The sequence below is a fragment of the Camelus bactrianus genome, chromosome 18 (assembly GCF_048773025.1).
Source record: "Camelus bactrianus isolate YW-2024 breed Bactrian camel chromosome 18, ASM4877302v1, whole genome shotgun sequence".
Taxonomy (NCBI): Eukaryota; Metazoa; Chordata; class Mammalia; order Artiodactyla; family Camelidae; genus Camelus; species Camelus bactrianus.
The window spans coordinates 29,146,155-29,162,723 of NC_133556.1; the positions used below are offsets into that span (position 1 = coordinate 29,146,155).

Below are 16,569 nucleotides of genomic sequence, written 5' to 3' on the forward strand. Positions count from 1 at the left end.
ACTAATGAATTTAATCTCTTTATAATTATTGGGATAATAACTTATTTGAATTTGATTCTACATATTATCTTTTACATAAAATTTTTATTTTGGAAAAATTTTAGATTCACAGAAAAATTGCAAAAATAGTGCGAATGTTCCCATACCCAGTTTCCACTCAGGTTAATATCTTACACAACTATGATACATTTGTCAAGCCTAAGAAATTAATATCAGTACATTATTGTTAACAAAATCAGACTTTATTCAGTCTCACCAGTTTTCCCACTAATGTCTGTTTTCTGTTCAAGGATCCAATCCAGGCTATCACTTTGTATTTAGCCATATTATTGAAGATTTTTATTTGTCCCACTTTTTCAATGCTGCTTGCATGCTTTAGACTAAGTTTGTTTGCTTGTGTTCTCATTATTTTTTCCCCATCCACCTGTTTCAAATTTATATGATCCATTTATATTTTTAAGTGGTTACCCTTGAAATTATACCATGCATATTTACTTTAACAAAGCCTGAGTTTGAACAATATCTTAATGCGCTTCTGGAACAGTACAAGGATCATAGAGCTCTTTGATTATTCATCCTTCTGACTAACATGCTGTTGTTCATTATTTTATCAGGCTTTTTAAAAGTCTACAACCATTCTTATTATTATTATTTACAAGCAGTGTTTGTTTCCATTTTTTATATGTTCACCATTTTCCCCTCTTTGCTCACCATTCCTTCTTACATTTCAGACTGTCTTTCAAGATGATTTTCTTTCTGAGTGGCATCTATTCCTTTAGTGCAGACCTAGATTTAGCCGTGTTTTAACTTTAGCTCCCCAGAAAGCAGAAGCTTTAGAATTCTTTTATTAAAAGCCTCAGTCCCAGGGAATTAGGAAGGACAGCGAAAGGAGTGAGGCATGTCAGGAGGAGAATACGAACTAAAGTGAAGTTGCTGGTGTCACTGCTACTACTTAGTGTCAGGCACTCTGGGTTGCATGCTTTCCGAGAGGGTATGGGCTACTCTTGTATCTCCGGGGCTGGGAGTGTGTGTATGGGAAGAGACATGAGTTTGTCCACCAGGTTCCATCTCCAGTTGGTCAAAGTTTAAGTTCCATCACATAGCATGTAACTCCTCTGTGCTTCTGGGTTGCACATGTGTGTTCATGGCAGGACTCAGTGACAATAGGGAAGCCCCTTTTTTGCAGAAAAGCGTGTTACAGCTCAGTTGTGACAGCAACCTGGATCCAGGAGAGAGACCAAGCAGCACTCGGAGAGTTAGAGAACTCAGGTTTATTATGCCAGCGGGCCCAGAGGAGTTAACACTTCGAGCTCTGGACCTTATCTGTAGGTTTACACAGGCTTTTATAGGCTACCACTCTAGACTTTGGAACATTTTGCAATATCACGTGCAAATAAGGTATAACAAAGGTGACTAATTAGGAACAAGCTTTGTAGAAGTGGACCAATCAAGAGTGAGAGAAATGGACCAATCAGGAGTTAGCTCAGGAAACAATAGACTCTTAGGGGTAAGTTCTGCTTTCCTAGAAGTAAGCCATTTCAGAGTTTAAAAAGTGAAATAATGCCGCTGGGCCAGGGAACCGAATGGTGCTGGCAGGAGGGCAGTGGCCCTGCCTGGGGGTCCTGCTCTTTTTCATGGGGCTTCCCACCTCACCTTGTTGGGGAAAGAAGTGCAAATTCCACAAGGTGGTCACTGGGAGCAATGGAGAGATGTCAGTATTGCTTCCCACCCTTCATTCCAGAGCCTGTATGTTTTAGCTACTGGAGACTGCAGTCAGAGTCTCCAAATATGGCTATTGAAAATTCCTCCCATCTTTGTGCACACAAGGTGGTCCTCACATTAAAAGGTAGCATCTGAGGGGAGGGTATAGCTCAAGTGGTAGAGTGTCTAGCATGCATGAGGTCGTGGGTTCTATCTCCAGTACCTCCACTTAAAAAAAAAAAGTAAATAAACCTAATTACTTTCCCACAACAACAACAACAACAACAAAAAGGTAGCATCTGTTTCCCCTCCTCTCAAATCGGTGTTGGCCTCTTGACTTGCTTTGACCAATAGATAAGGTGAGGAGGTCTGGGAGTTGAAGTCTAGGCCTTAAAAGAAGTGACAGCTTCTACTCCCTCCCTGGGGGCTGCCAGCTGCCTCACTATGAAGCAACCTGGGCTAGACTTCTGAGTGATATGATCTCATGCACAGAGATAGAAGCCATATGGAACACTACAGAGGGGCCAGACGTGTCAGTGCAGTCTTCTGGGTTCTTTGCTCAGCCCAGTTCATACAAGCAATTTTGTGAACCCAGCCAAACCACCTAGAGCAAAGAGCCCAGGGCCCAGCTAAGCCCTGTCTGAATGTCACAGAATAATGAAAAATAATAAATCATTTTTGTTTTACACCATTGAATTTTTAAGTGGCCTGTTACACAGAGATAAATAATTGACCTGCTTCATCATCAAATGGATTTCTTGATGTGAGGCAGTGTTGTGTTGGATCCCATGTCAGTGAAGTAGGCATTCTGCAGGCCATAGCGTGTGGTGTGCTGGTGTGGAGCTTTCCTGAAAAGCAAATACACATCTGGATACATTGGCAGTTCCATAGGGGTGAATCGCGGTCCCCTACCGTCAAAGGAGAGCACTTCTCAATGGTACATTGTCAGTCTTGGGTGTACTAGACCTGCAGTAGCCTTGGTGGATGGCAGACTATGAGCTCAGAGAGGGACTACCACCAAGTAGTAGTCACAGAACTGAACACCAGTTCCATGCTTGATTTAACTTTCACGGAAGTCATATATGACAGGCACCATTTTCACAGGTGTAAAAAAAAATTGTGTCTGAGGGTAGCCAGGTTCATGGCTAGCAAGAAGATACACGAAATTGGTTTTCTTGTTTTGGGTTGTCTATATTTATCTCACTTTATTGCAGTTCAGCCTTAGGTGGAGCATAGATGTTCTGGGCTCCAGGGTAAAATCCGGGTTGACACTTTTGGCTCCGCCCCTTAGACGGCTTGCTTGCCCACTCTAGCCTCAGGCTCCGCCCCTCTCGCGAAACTACATTTCCCAGCAGGCGAAGCGCCGGCACCAACGCACTTCCTCCCGGCATCCCTCACTGCGGGAAGGAGCCAAGCGGGCTCGAGGCCGACGCGACCAGCCTTCGCCGCCGCCGCCGCCGCCGCCGCCGCCGCCACCGCCACCGCCTGAGAGAAGCCGTCGCGGCTGTCCCTGCCGCTCCCGCTGGCTGCCATGTCCGCCCAGGCGCAGATGCGGGCCCTGCTGGACCAGCTCATGGGCACTGCCCGGGACGGTGAGTCGGGGCGGCCGGCCAGGCGAGGGTTGGGGCGGGAGTGAGGCGAGGCCGCCGGGCGGCCTGAGGCGGGGGCCGCGACTGTCTGCGCCTGCGCGGGCGCCCTCCCCTCCCCCGCGCGGCGACCGCGGGCGCCGGGCCTTTGTTTGAGCCGGTTCGCCTCGGGGACGGCCGCGGCCTGGCTTTCCCCGCCGGCGTGGGTCCTTGGCGGGCTCCTCCCTCGGAGCCCGCGCCGTCGGTGGGGCGCCAGCCCCTCCCTGTTGACCTTCCTTCGACTTCTCCGCCCCTCGCGGCCCCCGCCGCCGCTTGAACCGAGAGTCGGCGATGGCTGCAGCAAGCGTGGGCTTGGGTCGCTGGCAGCGAGCTGGCGGAGCTCCTCCACCCGAGGGAGCCGGATGGGCCTGGAAACCCTGGCCGTTCTTGTTCTGTACCATTGCAAGGGGAGCCGTAAATCGAGCTTTTCTAACGTGGGTTCCTGCCGCGTGCTTTTCCAGCCCCCTTTCCCCCCGGCCATACAGGAGAGCCTCTGTTTAGCCAGCGCTTGGCAGTCGTTAGGTAGGTTGTACTGTAGGGAGCAATGCAAGATCATGATGGTTGTCTCAGGAGAAAGCAGTTGCATCTTTGCAAAACTATATACCTGCTGTGGTTTGTGTTTTCTTTTCTACTGAAGTAATGAAGTTGTAAGTTCACACTGGCACATTCGCAGGGCTGTGCAGATTCTTTGCACTTTATTTCTTAGATGAATAAGTGCTTTTTAGCTTTCTTTGTATATTGAGTTGCTTTTGAATTGCTTCCCATATTTTTATTTCATACAAACTGAACAATTGTGGCCCCTCTATTTTATTTATAAAGGTTCAGTGTATCTTTGCCTGCCTACATCAATCTGCAAGGGAGTTGCAGAAAAGCCTCATGTTCATCGAGCCGTGAGTCACAACCAATTTCTAAGCTGTTATAACAAAAAAGTGTTTGCTTTTTTTTCACAAATAACTTTAAAAGTGTAGTTTAGAAAGAAAACATTTTCAATAAAAAGACACTACATTAATCCTGGATGCTTGCAAATCCTAAAATATATTCCTCCTTTAGTATTACACAGCTCTGTGTCATATACACAGATTAGCTTTAAAATTTGTCACATTCCACTTTGCCTTTATTTTTATGTATCATTCCCCTGACTTCCTTACTGCAGGTTGGGCAAGAAAACTTTTCCTTTAAAACTTTTCAACAGCGGGCATAAAATTCTGCAGCTGAGGTCTTGAAGAATGCAGATGGGTACAGTATGTGTTGGAACTCACAGTGTGTATTGACTAACCTAGTTCTTTTTTGCGCCCCCCCACCTTTTTTCTGATACTGTCTTGTTAAAAGTGACTCCCAGGTGCCAACCCTCTTTCTTAAGGGTGGGGGTGAAAGGGGGTGAGGTAGACTAGGTCTAGATTATTTCTCAGTCAGTAGTAGAGAAAGCTTTCTTCAAGTAATTTTTGGCGAAATACTGACTATGCATTTGTCCATAGCGAAACAGTTAGGTTGATAAGTAGCTTTTGTTGGTGGAAACTACCAGCTATAAGTCATATGTGGTGATTCATGGCCCTCTGATTAGCATGGGTTTTGGTATGTCATTGCCCACATGTATGTGGGGGGTTAACGGCCTTTTGGTGCTCAGCATTTTACTTCTGACTCCTTGACTTCTTTGGCACAATGATGGAGTCAGATCTCATTAAGTGTGATTCTTCATAGTATATTTAGCATCAGAAATCATCTGTATTTCGTTCCAGTTGTAAATATCTTTAGATCAGCTTTTCAGTGTATTTGGTAGTCTGGAAATCATCCAGGTGAATTGTACCAGGTATGCTTTTGTGGTTAATGTGATAATATTGTCTTATTTAAAACCACAAATGAATTTCAGGAGACGAAACCAGACAGAGGGTCAAGTTTACAGATGACCGTGTCTGCAAGAGTCACCTTCTGGACTGCTGCCCCCATGACATCCTGGCTGGGACGGTAAGTGCATTTGGGGTAGGAGTGCCATAAGACACTCCGAAGTGGATGCTGTGTAGGCAGTGAAGGTTTTTCAGGTTGAATTGTTTTCCTTTACCAGGCAGAAATTACCTACCCACTGCCCTTCAAATGATAGATTTTGTTAGTTTGGTGAAATTTTACATAATGTCATATTTTATTTCTATAAAATTATCTCTGTAAGGTTACTAGGTTTTTGTAGAGTCATTTATGCTGAAGTGTTCACAGCTGGTAGTGCAAATAGTGGTCCCATTTGGCTTTAGCAGAAAGAATATTTCAAGTCACCCTGTGGTTCTTCCAAGATTCTGGGTTGGTTTGTTTTCAAGTTAAACATATATTAGACTTTTGGTCTAACAAGCTACGTTTCTTCCCCAGGTATTTAGGTTTTTGAAAAATCAGTTAGGAATAACACTGATTTACTAGTTTCGTGTTATGTCACCCTTTTAAGAAATCAACACATGATCCAGTGAATTTAGACTTGTGAAATTTTAAATGCACGTCAGATGAACCAGATAAATGTTAATTTTGCAAAATGTGCATTTATTCGAAATTAGATAGGATTTGAGAAGACTAAAGAGTGTAGGATTATCTACCATGATTCAGCCACTTACATAAAATGAGTCCTGTAAAGACCCACCACTGTTGTAAGATTTCACAGCTACCTAATGGAATATAAAAATTGTCTACTCATTTTGAAGGTTAAATCTGTATGTGCTAGGGAATATGTTTTCCATGATTAATCATTACTTTTGTTACTGCCATTTTGGGGGAGCAGCTTCTGGAAAACTGCTCAGGTGTACTGAATCTTCTCAAGCTGGCTCGTCTGACAGCAAATAGAAAATGAATGCTAAGCCTTGTGTAGGAAAACATAACTACTACATGCTGTGGATTGTTGTAGGTGCCATCAATGTAGATAATGCTTTGTGCTGGTCATAGCACTTCAGCTGTAGGGTACTCCTAGGAGGCATCATAACCTGGAATTGTCAGTAGATCTTAGGGGAAGAAGTTGACGGGAGTAGAGGGACGTGGACCAGTGTGAAGGATCTCAACTGCGTTTTTCTTGATCAGATCCTTGTGTAGCACTGTTCAGGAATGCTGGTGAGGAAAATAAGCAGAATGAGGGCATTTCCTTATTTATCCCTGTTAGGTACAGGTTAGTTCACCAAGTATTTATTGGACACCTATGTGCCAGGCACTGGGGATATGGTGCCAATTAAACAAAATCTTCACTCATCTAATAGAGGAACAGGAGAGACAATAAATAATGAGTAGATTATGGACTGTTTCAGATAGGGTGATAAGGAAAGGCCTCTCAGGGACGTTGGGGCAGAGACCTGAACGGTGAGAAAGAACACACGTGCATGGTTTAGGGTGTAACATACTGGGTGGACGATGGAGCAGAAGGAAGCAGGAATGCCTCGGTGTGTGTGTGGGCAGGTGTGAGTGACGGGAGAGGGAGGTAGACACTGTGGAATCAAAGGAGTCATGAGAAGTCATGGACCCTGCAGTCACTCCTGTGTGCAACTGAACAGGAGCAGCTCAGACTGAGAAGGGAGAGGAAACCCAGGAGACCCATGTTCATGTGAAGATGCAAATGAACAAGTATTAGGGGCTCCTGAGGGCCAATTAAGATAAAGACTGATAATTTGGATGGAGGATGTTTTAAAGGTTGAGCCTCATTGATTGAGCTACGTGGAAGTAGGAGGTGAGGTGAAGAGTTGAACGATGAGTCTTCTGAGGAGTTTGTTTTGTGTTAAATTGAAGTGGAGTGAATATAATTCTTCAGCAAGCAAGATGAAAGTGGTTATAACCCTCAGCTTGTTAAGGGCTGCTCCAGCCCAAGTTTTTACTCAAAACCATCTCTTATCAGTAGGAGTGAGGCGCAGAGGAATGGAAGCTATAATGTTACTGAGGCTTAGTGGGATAATGTTGTATTAATTAGGAAGTTGGATTTAACAGCCACTTGGAATATTTTGGAAGGATTTAATGAGTGTGGTATTTCAGCTCTGTTTGGTGTTTAGCTGCCAGGGGAGTTGGCCAGTACTTCCCTGCCTCCTTGGTAAAGCTGAAAAGCCACCTACGGAAAGTGACTGTGGAAGCCATGGCCTATCTTCCACTTGCTTTAGCAGTGGCTACTTGAAAACTCATACCAAAAGGAAGAGAGTGGTGAATTTTGTTTTGTGTGTGGTCCCCTTATATCTAAACTTTCTTGACAGTTGAAGTTTTTAAAATGGAAATTGATTTGCACTTAGATTTTTAGTACTTAGGGTTTTGGTGTTTACTTCCTCTGGTGTTGGTTTTTCTTTGAGCAACAGAGCCTTCATTAGCTTTTAAGGAATTTCTGAGAGCTGCTTATTTTTCAACTGTAGCACTTAATTTCATTGTGGGAGCTATATGTATTTTTTTAAGGCTTAGGTAATTTTTTAATAAATTGAAAATATGTAATATTTATGCCTCATGCTATATACATAAACACATAAAACAAAAATAAAATATAAAAATAGTGGATGAAGAAATTAGAACAAATGGAAAGTGAGACTTAGAACGATATATAAAAATGAGAGTTACACTCATACCCACAATGTTTGCATACTTGGAAGCGATTGTCCATATATTGGGCTCCAACCCTTTAACCAACCCACTGATCATGAGCCTATGAATGCCCATTGAGGGAAGAATGGGAAAAACAAAGAACAAAAGCATGTAGGAAGCTATGTATTTCCAAAGAATTATGTTTGGTACTTAAAAGAGTGAATGAAGCAAAAGTTGTCAGCTTTACAGGGACGGCAATTCTAGTTGCAGCTTTGGTTTCTAGAACCTCTGTTTCCCTCCTTTTGGATCCCCCACGTAACCAGCATACGAAAGCTCCACATGACTTCAAGTAAGCATAAATGAAGGAGAAAAGATCTCTTAACATTTACATGTAGAAGTCGACCATGGTCAAAATGAAGATAAGCTCTACACAGGCAGCTTGCTCTGTCACTAGTGATATGGAAGGAAGTTTTGTTAGTGAACATGGCAGTCACCTGTGAGATTAGGGGCCTAACAGTCAGGCACTACAATCCTCTCTAATTTGCCAAAAATGTTAAGAATTTTATAACACATGAATTTTTTTTTTTAAATCTTGTTTTGAGCACACTTGTAATTTGAGTTTAAAGGAGTTCCTGGGCTCCCTCATTCTTTGTGCTTGTGTCCAACAGCTTGGACTTCTGAGGTGTCTTCTCATTGGGCTTTTGGGTTTTGTTAACTTGCACTCTGAGGCTTGATAACATCATCCTCAGCATACAAACTTTTCCGTTGCCGTTTAGAGGCCAGGGTGTGTGTGGGGTGCCTGTGTAGGTTCCTGTACTCAGGTAAGAAGTATGCCTTGTTGTGTAATTGTTCTACATATGCTCACAACACGTAATGAGCACATCAGGCTAATCTTACTGATAACTAATTTGTTTGAGTAAAAGAGCTTTTTGTTTTATCACATGTGGCAACCAAGTGGTCCAATTCTCTGTCCCCAGTTATGTGTCCAGAGTCATTTACCAGGTTAGGAGAATGTTTGGAGGATTTATTTGACTGAATCAGCCTGTTCTGCTTTATTTCCTTTGGTGTACAAAGAGCTACACAAAGCCAGGCACTAGATTGTATTGTGATTGTCAAAACCTGATTTCTGTCTGTTCTTTCCTTCTTCTTGTCTCTGAACCATAGGCATTGAGCATCTTTAGTAGTCAGGATTGCAAGGAGTGTGTAGAAACTTGTTGCTATCTGTGGTACTCTTATTTCCTGGCCCTTTCCTTCCACTTTCCCCGCTTCCTTTTTCACTGAATAGACATTTATTATGTGGCTGATGTGAATATAAAACTGCCAAAAAGTAATTAATGTGGTTTTCATTAGTAGTCTAATTATCTCAGGGTCTAAAAGAGATAATAAATCACTGCACTTAAATGCGTCAGTTCTGAGTGTCATATAAACATGGTGGTAAAAGGAAAATAAGGCTTCTCAGCCATATTCTGTTAACTTTCTTATTATAGTTTAGACTTTAAAATATATATATATATATATATATTTTGAATGACAGCTAAAACACCAGGTCATGTGGTTTCTGCAAGTGTATAGATGTTCATGTGTAAATTTTTGTTTCTCTTACTTACAGCGCATGGATTTAGGAGAATGTACCAAAATCCACGACTTGGCCCTCCGAGCAGATTATGAGATTGCAAGTAAAGAAAGAGACCTGTTTTTTGAATTGGATGTAAGTTTCATTTGATGTTAATTATTCTCTGCTGTGGAGAGCCAAATATTGAACTAACAGGAGTAATGTTAACATACGTAAGTTATGAAGCAAAATAATGTAATAGGTACTTGTTACTCTGCCACTCTCTAGCTGGTATTTTGTATCTGTGTGTTTACCATCCCAACTCCAGTCTCCATTTTGTACGTATCATTTTCATTAAAACTATTTTTTATTACATATTTTATGATTCCTTGGACATTATGTTTAGTCTTGCTTTTGAGTCTTATGTTTTATAGTGTAGGTAAACTTTATTTTTTCCTTCAGTGTTATGTTCCTGTTTACCTATTTGGTTGGGTATGTTTTATTTGTTTTCACTGCTGCTTGAGTATTTTGTATTCATAGACAATTGGGTTGATTCTAGTTTTAATGCTATTATGAACAATATTATAAATGTTCTTAACTATCTTCTTGGTGCACATGTACAAAGAATTTATCTAGGGGATGTTCCTAGGAGAGGAGTTGCTGGCTTGGATAAGATGCACATGTTCATCTTTGCAAGATAATTTTGTAATGTTGCCTTTTCCTCTTTTCTCCCTATTGTTTGATAAAGTGTACCCGCAGTAGCAGTGTACACATCCTCACCAACACTTGGAATTACCAGACTGTTAAAGTTTTGCAATTTCATGGTTATAAAATGGCATTTTATAACTTATTTTTCATTATTACCTCCCAAAGAAGCATTTTCTAGAGCTTTTTTCCTAATTCGTTCCCTTCCCCTCCATGAAGTTTTAATAGCACTGATACCTAGCATATCAGTTTATGTACTGTGATTTTTTTTCTGGGCCACAAACCATTGTAATATCTAAGATTTTTTTCACTCTTTAAGACCAGTTTTCATCCCTGCCTCAAGAATGTGTGAGTTACAGTAACTCCATTTTAAGTTTTCTTTTCCTGCACCCTCTATCCCTAGTATGACCAGAGGTCAGCAGAGGGGTTTGATGCTATTCAGGTTCCTGAGTGAAGACTAAAAAGGGACTAAGCTTGGTGTGAGGGAGTCAGAGAAAAACAAAACCCAAGAAAAGGCTTTTTTTTACCTCTCAGAGGACATTCTAGAGGATACTATTGTAGCTGGAGTAAATTCTATTTAAATCAGTAATCTTAAAAAGTATTTAAAATTAACTTCTGTTTCCAGTACATTCTTCAACCTCAGTGTTGAATCTTTGAATTAACTAAAAATGCCTTTAGCAACAAACAGTACAATGGAAGATGGGGTTTGGAAATGGAAGTTTTCTATATTGAGAGTTTTAATTCTTCAATAATCTGAAAATGCTTATGGAAATAGGAATATCAGGTTTCAGAAACTCTGATAGATACACAGCCATATAGGTTAAAATCTCAATTTTAGTAATGTAGTTTTTTGGATCACAAATCTTAGCATTTCTACTAAATCAAAATGTCAGGGCACTTTTTAAATGGTCTGGTTGATGTAATGCTAGAAAATAGATGAATAGAAGAAATTGAGGCTGCAGAAGGAGGCTGAAACATAAATGGTAATTTAGTATTTTATGAAGGGCATGTGTTCAGCCAGTGTGGAGAAGATGGGTTTTTCATTGAACAGTATTAGAAACTATAGATTAGCCAGTTGGGGAAAAACCAAGTTGGATTCCCAAAAGAGAATTTTGTTTTGTCATCTTGAGATGTTATGAAGTCTGAAACTATAAGGGAAAGATGGATACATTTTTCTGTATAAAAACTTAAAATATTAGTGTGTCAAAAATTCCCGTACATAAAATAAGACAAAAACGGGGACAAAATATTTGCAGCCAGTATGATGAAGAGTAGGTTTTCTTTATATGTAGTTCATCATGATTGAAAAGAGCTATACCAATAGGTCAGTGGAAAATGGGCAAAGGACATTTTCTTGTGGGCTTCTAATCCTGTGGCAGTTACTCACCCTCACTCAGAACTCAAGAGATGCAGAGTTAAGAAATCCTTATAAACTTCCTGGATAATTGAACATCTGAAGATGTGAAAGCACATCCCAGCAGTGCTGGTTCTGAAAGTGTATTGGACCAATACATTTGCCTATGTACAAAGACACAAAGAAAGCCAGACCCAGCTAGACTTCCTCGGTAAGGTACTGGCTAACTCATTGTTCTTCTTTGCAATGGAATGATGTAGAGCTGAGGGAAGAGAACTGAGGTAGTTCAGTGTGTGCTGATGTGGAGTTACCTCCAAGAGAGACCAAGTGGAAGAGCAAGTGTGATATGAAGGCTTCCATAGTGTGATTTTTAAAAAGGAAGTGTGTTTTACATTTGTTTTAAAGCTTAGGTGTACAGAGTAGTTTCAGAAGAAGCTGGGAGACTGAACACTCTTATCTTAGTTTGAGGGCTAGCGTGGGTCAAGAGACCTTTTTGTACTGTGAAAATTTACCACATACAGGAATTACTTTTCAGTAAAAAGACACCCCTCCCCTATCTCCTTAAAAATCATTTTTGATCTTACAGATGGCTCCTTTTGAAATGTTTGATAACTAGTGCTGTAAACGTGTGGAGGAGGTCCTCCTGTCCTGAAGAAAGTAGGGTCACCTGGAGCAGCCATGTTTGTAGGAGGGTGATCTGTCAGGGTACTGTCAGCATGTCACATGCACATGTGTATTCACTTGTTTCAGAACTCTGGTGCTGGGAATGTGTCTTAGGCATGTGTGCAAATGAGGACACAGAAAAGATGCTCATTAAAAAAAGAAAAGAAGATGCGCATTGCAGCTTTTTTAAAGTGAGAAGAGGAGGGTATAGTGGAGCTGTTTATTAATGGGGGCTACTTACATTAATTGTAGTCCTGTTGTACAGTGAATGGTGTTTTGTGGAGCTCTAAGCAGATACTGCTGGGTGTTACAGAGGGAGATTTTTACCTTAAAAAGTTTTTTTTAAATGATGGCTTTAAGATATAATTTACAAGTCATAAAATTTATCCTTCCTTTAAATTTTTTATATGTGTGTATCAGTAATGTTTCAATGTGCATGGATTACTTTAATAATTAAAAGCAAATGTGGCCTGACTTTAAAATGCCAAGCTGAAATAACTTTATTTCCTTAGTTATGCAGAATAAACTTAGAAGGAAAAATAAAGTCCTTACTCAGAATATAGATTTGTTAAAAGAATTTGATGCAAATGAATTTTTAAATCTTTTTGGTAGGTAATACATGCTTACTGTTACAGATTCCAGGTGAAAATTCTCCCCTTTCCATATGACTGGCCATCTGGTACCCCTCTATGGAGGTCACTTGTATCTTTCAAAGATAGTCCACTCAGGATGAACATATATATTTTTCACATTTACTGTGATTTTTCTTGTCAAAATGGCAATTTTGATAAACCAGAACACTTCAGAAGCTTTTTGGCCAGAAGTGGTGAGTGGGCTGACTCTTGCTATTGCTGGCCTGTTGCTGCCTCCTGATGACCTGCTGTTGGCTCTAGGCTCCTAGCCTACCACGTGGCCCATGAACTGTTCCCAAGCTGGGACCAGTAGCTCCCGTGTTGAGCTTGATTTCTGGAGTTACTACAGTGGAGTCATCACTATTGGAAGATGTACACATGTTTCACTTTTACAAATTGTGAACCATCACTAATCCATGATTTGTTCTGATTTTTCTTAGTAACTTATATTTGTGTATCTCACCAAGTATTTTAGAAAATAGAATCTTTTCACTGTTGGTAATAAATCTGTGAGGTGGGCCAACCATTTATCTCCAAAGTCTCTGAAAGTGCAGTAAGATTGATGTTATTTGCCAGAATTAATGGAAGCTACACCAAATGACGCTGGGAGAGGATCATTCTGTTTAATGGGTCAGTCGGGTATTTACGAGCTGTTTTTATCCAAGTTATATTAGAGAGCTGACAAAAACGTGTAACATTTACTTTATTTTAATATTGAAAAAAATTTTAATTAAATATATTAAATATAACAGGTGTTTGAATTAAATGATCTTTATCTTCTTTATCATCTTTTCATCTTTATCATCTATCATGTTTACAAGGGGTGTTTTAAGAGCATATTCTAGTCAGATCAACATGAAAGCTTTGCACACTAGATGCCTTTCATCAAAAAACTTAAAACTCAAGTTTTTAGTGGATTTATTAATTCTTGATGCATTAGTTTAAAAGAAAATTCTGTCTATACAGAAGGCAACATAACTATTAAAACTTGTTTTATTTCTTGGTTAGTTCCTGAACTGACCTTAGGTGACATTTGACTTGTTCAGTACATGTTTCATAAGAGCTCATCAGCCCTTTATACAGTTTTAAAATACTTACAGACTTTGAATCTTCTCTAAGCAATTCGTAAGAAATTGTCCTAGAAGAATATCTGCCTGTGTATGAGAACACTTAAGGTGTTTATTGTGTTGTTTTGAATTAGTGAAAAGTGAAAAATGCAAGTATGTATTTATTGGAATGGTTATAGTTGTGTTAAGACAGTGAAATAAATACTGCACAGCTGTAGATCATAGAAGATGTGTGCATTGGTGTAATAATGAAAAAAACTTGAAAAGCTGTCCTAAGTGAAATTAAAGTTATGTGCTTGTATATGTATTTTAATACAGTTTAAAAAGGTATATACTAAGCTCTTAACTGATTATTTTTTAGGGGAGGAGAAAGAATTGCATTTTCTAAGTCGTATAAAAGTTTAAGGCTTGGCCAGATTGGTAATATAGTAGGCAGAGATAAAAGTTTAAAGATATTTCTACCTTGTAACTTATTTCTACAAATTGCTATCCTAAGGACCCTTGAACAGCCCGAGTTTGAACTGTGTTAGTCCACTTACATGTGGATTTTTTCAATAAATGCATACTACAATACTACACAATCCGCCACTAATCCCCTCATTGTTCAAACACGGGCGAATATTGGTACACAGATGTTTGTAGTAGCGTTGTTTATAAGACTGAACAGTAGGATGTAACAAAAACTCTCAATGATGGAGCAAATTATGATAAACTCAAATGGTAGACTGTGCTCTTGAGACTAACGTTTGTGAAACCCGTTCAGTGACTTACAATTCCTTGTGATGTCATGAGCAAGACAAAATTGTATATTCTGGGGATTTCAGCTCTGAACTTTCTTGTGTATTCTCACTGAACGGGTGTGGCTGAATCAGAATTCATAGACTATCATGGAAAACCCCTGAAACCCCGCCTTTTATTGCCTCTCCCATTCCCTGGAGGCAGTCCCTTAACCATTGCTTTAAAATGGAAGGAAGCAACGACGTGCTGCTTAAGTGCTACTAACTGACCTTGATGACTAGTTTTTAACAAACTGCTTGAAAGCAGTTGGGAGCCTGTGCCAAAGCCAGTCTGAGACTCTGCTGGCAAAAAGGTAGGGAGTCATTCTCATAGAACTTTTTTAACAGTTTAAAGCTGTGATTAAATGTAGTATGTTTCCTATTAAAAAAAAAAAAAGACTAAGGAAAATTGATTTACCAGGTTTTTGTGTTGTTTTACTTTTTACATGAGAATCTCAAACATCAAAAGTAGATGTTAACGGTATAATGAATTTCTGCATGCCCATCACTCAGCTTCAGTAATGATCAGCTCATGGACAAGTATGTTTCATCTTTGTTCCCACTTCTCTCACAAATCTCAAAACAAACCTAACACATCCTATCATTTCATCTGCAGATAGTTCAGTATTGCCATTGGCTTTTGAAGTTCTCTTTACACTGCATTAAAGAACTGGTGTTTTACTTGGTTTGGACAGAATCTACTTATTAGCGTGTTATTTAAAATGTGTTGAGGAAAAATTTTAAAATGCAGAAGTAAACATTAATAGAATGAGATCTCTGGGTTTCATCTCCCAGTTTTCAGTGATTGTTCAAATGAAGACTTGTTTCATTTTTACACTGTCTTTCCTCACTGGATTGTTTATGGTAGTTCCTAGACATACAGTTTTACTAGCAAGTACTGCACATCGTATAGCTAGATGGTAAGAACTTTATTAAAAATAATCATAACTTTAAAAATAATTTAACATCATCTAATGGCCATCAAATTTCCCAGATTGTCTCAAAAAGGGTTTTTTTAATAGTCACTTGAGTCGGGATCTAAAAGAAGAGCCACACGTTAGCCTGCTTTTGTAAGCCTTTTTAAGTCTATTTGTTCGAAGAAATTAACTTTTAAGTCTTTCATATCTGGATTTTGCTGATTGTTTCCGTATGATGCAGTCTTTTTTTTTTTTTTTTTAACATTTTCCCCTTATCTTTGAAATGTCCTATAGCCGGTGAATTATGTCTGGAGCTCGATGGTCAAGATTCATCAGATTCAGTTTGTTCTTGTTTGACAGAATAGTGCCGAGGCCGAGCCGGGCACTTGCTGTTGCATCCCCTTGGGCAGCACAACAGTCAGTGGGCCTGGGTGTACTGGCAGCCTGACCCAGTGATTGTACAGGCCCCCTCCAGCCTTTGGCCTCATGCTTTAGGCAGCAGTTGAGGATTATGTCCTAGATCATTTATGTCACTAGGGTTGCCACTTCTCATCAATTTAAAAACATGTAAAATATTCACATGGTTCAAAGTTTAAGGGATATGAAAGGTATGTTGTGAATCTTCTACTGCTCCATTCTTCAGCCACCTGTTTGGCCCCACAGGTAACCAGTTTACCTTTCTTGTATTACCTTTCGAGACTGTGTGGATACCTGAGGGGAGATGTATCTCTACCTCTTTTTTTTTTTTAAATGCAAATAGTAATCTATTGTACACATGTTCTATATCTGCTCCCTTCTCTTTTTTTGTTTTAACTTTTCAGTATATCTTTGAGATTATTTTCTGCTGTTTATTTTACTTCATCCTTTTTGTGGCTACATAGTATTCCAAAGGATGGTTATCAGTTTTATATGACCGGTGCCCTGTTGATGGTTATAGTGCTGCATTACACATTGCCACATTGTGAGTGTATCTGGGAGGGATCCCTTGAAGAGGGACATTTGGCTCAGGGAGGATGTGCTTTTGTCATTTTGGTAGATAGTGGCGTGGTGGTCTCCAGAGGGGTGAAT

General features: G+C 40.0%; 1 protein-coding gene across 4 annotated transcripts in view; it reads left to right on the forward strand.

The window, feature by feature from the left end:
• The first annotated feature begins 3,084 nt into the window (after positions 1-3,084).
• LUC7L (LUC7 like) overlaps positions 3,085-16,569 on the forward strand; it is a 28,760-nt gene continuing 15,275 nt past the window's right edge. For 2 of the 4 annotated variants that reach the window (XM_074346708.1, XM_074346709.1), the window contains exons 1-3: positions 3,089-3,293; positions 5,194-5,288; positions 9,445-9,543. In XM_074346708.1, the coding sequence (XP_074202809.1) occupies positions 3,233-3,293; positions 5,194-5,288; positions 9,445-9,543 (255 nt within the window). In that variant the 5' untranslated portion in view covers positions 3,089-3,232. Of the gene's footprint in view, positions 3,294-4,145; positions 4,217-4,479; positions 5,289-9,444; positions 9,544-16,569 lie in introns of those variants that run through there. The other 2 variants (XM_074346711.1, XM_074346710.1) reach the window with 2 other exon arrangements.